This window comes from Phalaenopsis equestris, unplaced genomic scaffold (assembly GCF_001263595.1).
Source record: "Phalaenopsis equestris unplaced genomic scaffold, ASM126359v1 Scaffold000301, whole genome shotgun sequence".
Taxonomy (NCBI): domain Eukaryota; kingdom Viridiplantae; phylum Streptophyta; class Magnoliopsida; order Asparagales; family Orchidaceae; genus Phalaenopsis; species Phalaenopsis equestris.
The window spans coordinates 2,305,349-2,310,421 of NW_018164743.1; the positions used below are offsets into that span (position 1 = coordinate 2,305,349).

Genomic DNA, 5,073 nt, shown 5'->3' on the forward strand with positions numbered 1-5,073 from the left:
AATATATATATATATATATATATATGTAATATTTAAAAAAAAATTAAATGACTACAAGGCTTCAAAGATTTATGATAAATTAAAAGTATTAATTAAGAAAATAGACTAAAAATTATTAAATTAGATTCAAATAATGTTTTAATATAAACAAAAATTTTTAAATCTTGCATAAATCCTTCGGGTTGTCAAAACGACTCTTTGTCCGTAAACAGCTCATGTTCGGCTCGCTAAGCAAACGAGTCGAACACGAACACACTTTTTGAGCTCTAAATATAAACGAGTTGAACACGATCGCCCGTGTTCGACTCGTTTACGCCCCTAATCTTGGGTGGTATAAATATAAAAAAGTAAAATTTAGTTGCTCGATATGTAAATACATAGGAATTGGATGGGCTGCATAAAAATGCCCAAAGAAAAAATAGTGAGACGCAACGTAACATTAACATGGTTAATAATTGCTTAGCTAAATATAATTAAATCCAAAAATAATAATAAATTGACTGTCGTTATTGTCATTAAGGATAATCACTACATTATTTTAATAAAAAAATTAAAATATTAATAAAAACTGTTAAATCAACCACCAACCCATTACAAAAACTCTTAAGAAAATATCAAGCTCTCCTTCGGAGAAATGCCTGCAGTAACTTTCAAGTCTTATATAAAAATAAAAGTGCGTAAATACCACCCAATTTTCATGTATTTACATATCTAACACCTAAATTTTTGCTTTTTATATCTATACAACACACATCTTTGATGTCACATGAAAAATACCATTATTTTGATTTTTAATCATAAATAAATCAGATGGCACAATTGTAATAATTAAAATTAGATTTAAATAGTTAGATAAAACAATGAAGAGAAGCATGAAATGCATCTAATATTTTTATTATTTTTATTTTATTTTATTTTTTTTTCCCTCATTTACAGCTGCTTCGTGCAATAACAGTAGGAAAAATCCCACCTTTTAAGTTTCTCAGTTTTAACTACAATGAAGCAGTACATTTTCTCTTCTATTGCTTCAACTTCTTGACCTCCTCGCTTGGATAGATGTACATCTTTCTCACCATATCACAAAATTCCCTGCAAATTTGCAAAAGCCAGCTCAGGATTTTAAGAAAAAGGGAAGATTTTGCATATATACCACTGAAATCCCATTATATATTTACATATATAGCACTAAACTTCAATTTTTAGTAAAATTTAAAATGGTGGCTTTTTTTTTTATTAAATATAAAAATTTTGGGTTCTATAGATGTAGGAAATAAAAGTTAGGCGTTAGATATGTAAATACATAGGAATTGTGGCGGTATGTATGTAAATAGATTAAAAAAAATAGCTGCAAGTAATCAAAGTTATGAGTTTTACAGGAACCTACAGCCATGGATCATCGCCAACCAGCATTATATCGTCCTCATCATCAGTGAACACTACTTCCCATTTGTCCCTCTGAGACAGCTCTCCTTCAATCTCAAACATTTTCTCCAGCTCCAAAATCAGATCATCATATCCTCCCAGAGTCATCAGATCCACAGCTCTACCAACAGCAACACCATGCATGCGAACCTTCAATTGAAATCCAGTTCAAAAAGTCTGCAATGTGATGCACTTCGTGCGAATTTTGGCGAAATCATCAAAAGTTCAGAACTTTACCTTGATTCTGCTTCGAGTGGAACAGTTTTGCTTCCTCTGAATCTCTTTTGGAGACACCACTTCAGTTTTTCTCATAGTTTTTTGTTCAGAATGTTGATCTAATGACTCAGTTGCAGGAAAAATCAGAACTTTAGCTTCCTCCATGGTTTCACTCGCACTGATCTTCTCAGCAGGAGATGAAAAACCAGAGGGTTTCATTAAATCAATCCCAAAAAGGCGGTAGGTGCCCCGAATCTCAGGTTTATTATACTCATCCTTAGCTTTAGAAAGATTCAGTTCCTGCTCCTCAACCACGTAGCCAAGGATGGATTGCCTTGTGGGAGGAAAAGCTTTATTCTCTTGATTTAATTCCTGGAATAGTTTCAGAGGACTACTTGCTGAAGAAGACAAAGGCTTGGTATTCATTGAGGGAGAATTGTGCTTTAAGCCGCCATTAATTATTCCATTATGCTGAAAACTCATCCCAGAGTACCAAGAAGGGGATGAGGCTTCTGCAAAAAGTTTAAGATTTTAAGTTGAGATATATTTCAATCTGTTGAAAATTCATTGAATTTTACACTACCAAAAGTTTGAGAATCTAAGTGATCCATCAGGGATCTAGGCCTCTTATTCGTTGATATGGTAGGCATCGAAGGACTGTAAAGCTCGATCTCCCATGGAGAAACTCGATCGGGTCGATGAAAGTTTGTTTGCTCGTCCCAGCGAACCTGCCATCATAAAGATATAAGAGACATCCACAAAACTTCAAAAAAGAAATAATTCTAATAAAAAGAAGCAATTTTGTTAACCTTCAATTGTTTCCACTTGGAACCTTCCCACTGAGATGATAGATCTCCCATGCCAACTATAGTTCCAGTGTATCTACATTATTATCAATAGTTCATAAAGAAAATATGATAATATATTTCACAAAATGAAAGATAAGTAGAAAAATCATGCTGCATAAACAATTTACTTTTTCTCAGGAACATCATCAGTCTCAAATGTCATCTTGAATCTCATGCAAGGGGCAAATTCTTTTTTGACAGCTTCAAAATATTTATTTGCACTGATAATAAATTGGCTTGTCCTGAATCACCAAGACAATTAAAAAAAACTGTTATAATTAACAAAAAAGTGAAAAAAAAAACAAAAACAAAAATCAATGCTTTGCTCAAGAAACATCAAGAATGAAATCATTCAACCTTGGCTTATACAAGACAGTGAAGAAAGTTTGGACTTTCAAAGCATGAGAAGCTGTAGCAAGAACACCAATATGCATGCTATGACTCGAGATCACAGACGACGGAACCGAGCTCTTTTGTCGCGCGAGGTGCTTAACACCAACTCTCAATTCTCCATTTTTTCCTCTACAAAAAGTATTAATTTTCAAATTCAGAGTTCATCCAACAAGATCCATAGAGTAAATTCAATAATTCTTTCTATAAATAAACATAAAAATTATCACCTAAGGAAAACAAAAGCATCGCCAGCCACCAATCTCTTACAGGAGACAAAGGTACTCCATCCAGTGGTGAGCAAATGCCGGCGGGGTTGACCTGTAATTATAAATTTTAAGAAACAAGCAACAGAAACTTCCATTTTCTTTGAAAAAAAATATTTTTCTGCATATAAAGGCAGGATTTTTGCCTCAATTACCTCTATAAATGTGCTTGAATCGCCATTCAACACCATGGAGGTCCTTTTCAGACAGCTCCTGGGTTGGGGTTGGCTGAGACATATCCTGATTCAAAAGAAAACATGGTCAGGATGGTAATCAAAATATGTAAAAAAAGTTTTAACTTGTGGACTCGGGGCTATCTGGCAACGGATTTACGAGCAGATTTATGCAGGATTTAAGTGGAATCCTGCCGGAGGATCATTTTGGACAAAATAAATTCCCGAATGGCGTAAATTCGGATTCCATGAATTTTGGTTGTAAATCACGGATTTACTAAATCCCAAGTACCTGAGGATTTAACTTCGCGGATTAGAATTGAAAATGGTAGTAGGATTTAGTAAATCAGTTGCCGTAATAACTTAAATCTCATATGTTGCCAGACAGCGCCTAGATGGAGAGGAAAGAGAGAACAGAACCAACCAGTTGAGGAAGACAGTCATTAGCATGGCGGCGGAGAACTGAGAATCCTCCATGAGTGCTGGTATCGGAGGCAGTCAAGATCTTGCAGAATGAGTTGACTGTCGGCCTCTTTGACACAGGGGGACATGGGTCTGGTGTTTTAAGCTTGGTTTGCTGTCAAATTCAGATAAAACATCGTTAAAAATTCCAAAATTTTCACAGAAAAATTTAAGAAAAATCAAAACCAAGAGAATAAAAATTGGAACTTTGCTTACATCCGCCTCTGGAAATAAAGTGATTTGTGCGTAAACCTCATCAGTTTCAGCCTCTGCCTGTCGAGAATAAAAAGAGAGAAATTTCAATTCAAAAAAGTTTACAGACATTGAAAATCCAGAAACAGAAAGAATTGAAGAAAGATGATTTACTCTAAGCTCTATGTTTAAAACACGACAAAGAATCATGGAGGGAAGACTGAAAAGAGGAATTTTTCTGATCCAACTCCTGATTGGTCGACGCTTCTAACTAAACAACCAAATTGAAAAACACATAAAACCTCGTTAGAAATAAAAAATAAAATAAAAATAATATTCTCTAATCACCTGTTCCATGTGTCCTTGAGGGAAATAGTAAACCCTATCCCCAACGCGAGGTATCTCCAGGAGCGGCCCTGCGCACGCCCTCCATAACTCCTCATACAGTTCATCATCTCCACACATACTTCAATTACATACCACATAGTCATGAAACTCTGAAACATCGCAAACCAAAGCAGCCATTAGAGAAGCAAAAAGACCTTACCTTGCTTCGATTGATATCTCCACCAAAACAGATCCTTCTTGTTTCTATCTCCGTCTCTCTTTAAAAGCCGAATAAAAATCCATTCTTTCAGCTTCTGCACTTCGTCTTCTTCAATCGCAGAACTCCTTTCGCTTCATCTTCTTCTTCAAAACAGCCGGAAAAAAAATGCCTTCTTGTCTCCGTCGTACCGCTCCAGTTAGCTTTAAAATGTCCTATATTACACAAAGAAACCCAATCGCCTTCTCCCTCCCGTTGATTTGCTCCCCCTTTCGCAGCTAAAATGTGCCGTCTTCTATCCATCTCTCACATAATAATAAGTTTGGAAGATTTACATACAAACTACTCAATTCTTTTGTATTCACAGATCTAACGTGTAAACTTCAATTTTTACCCGGAAAGAAAAAGTGTTTCAAATTAAAATAGTTGTATTTTAGAATGTAATAAGAAAAGTTGGAAGGTATAAATGTAAAAAAGTGAATTTTAAATGCTGGATATGTAAATATATAAGAATTGGATGAGTATTTAGTGGAGGTGAAGTCAGCTTATAATCACTAGTA

The 5,073-nt window shown here is 34.9% G+C and overlaps 1 protein-coding gene across 1 annotated transcript; it reads right to left on the reverse strand.

Moving 5' to 3' along the window:
• Positions 1–898: 898 nt before the first annotated feature.
• On the reverse strand, positions 899–4,853 carry LOC110025536 (auxin response factor 11-like). Its single transcript, XM_020726081.1, is given in 15 exon segments — positions 899–1,089; positions 1,385–1,572; positions 1,660–2,150; positions 2,222–2,366; positions 2,448–2,520; positions 2,615–2,728; positions 2,844–3,008; positions 3,107–3,197; positions 3,298–3,382; positions 3,740–3,892; positions 3,994–4,050; positions 4,144–4,206; positions 4,208–4,240; positions 4,318–4,435; positions 4,517–4,853. Coding segments are annotated over 14 exon segments (1,845 nt in total). The 5' UTR covers position 4,435; positions 4,517–4,853; the 3' UTR covers positions 899–1,019.
• Between the last annotated feature and the right edge of the window lie 220 nt (positions 4,854–5,073).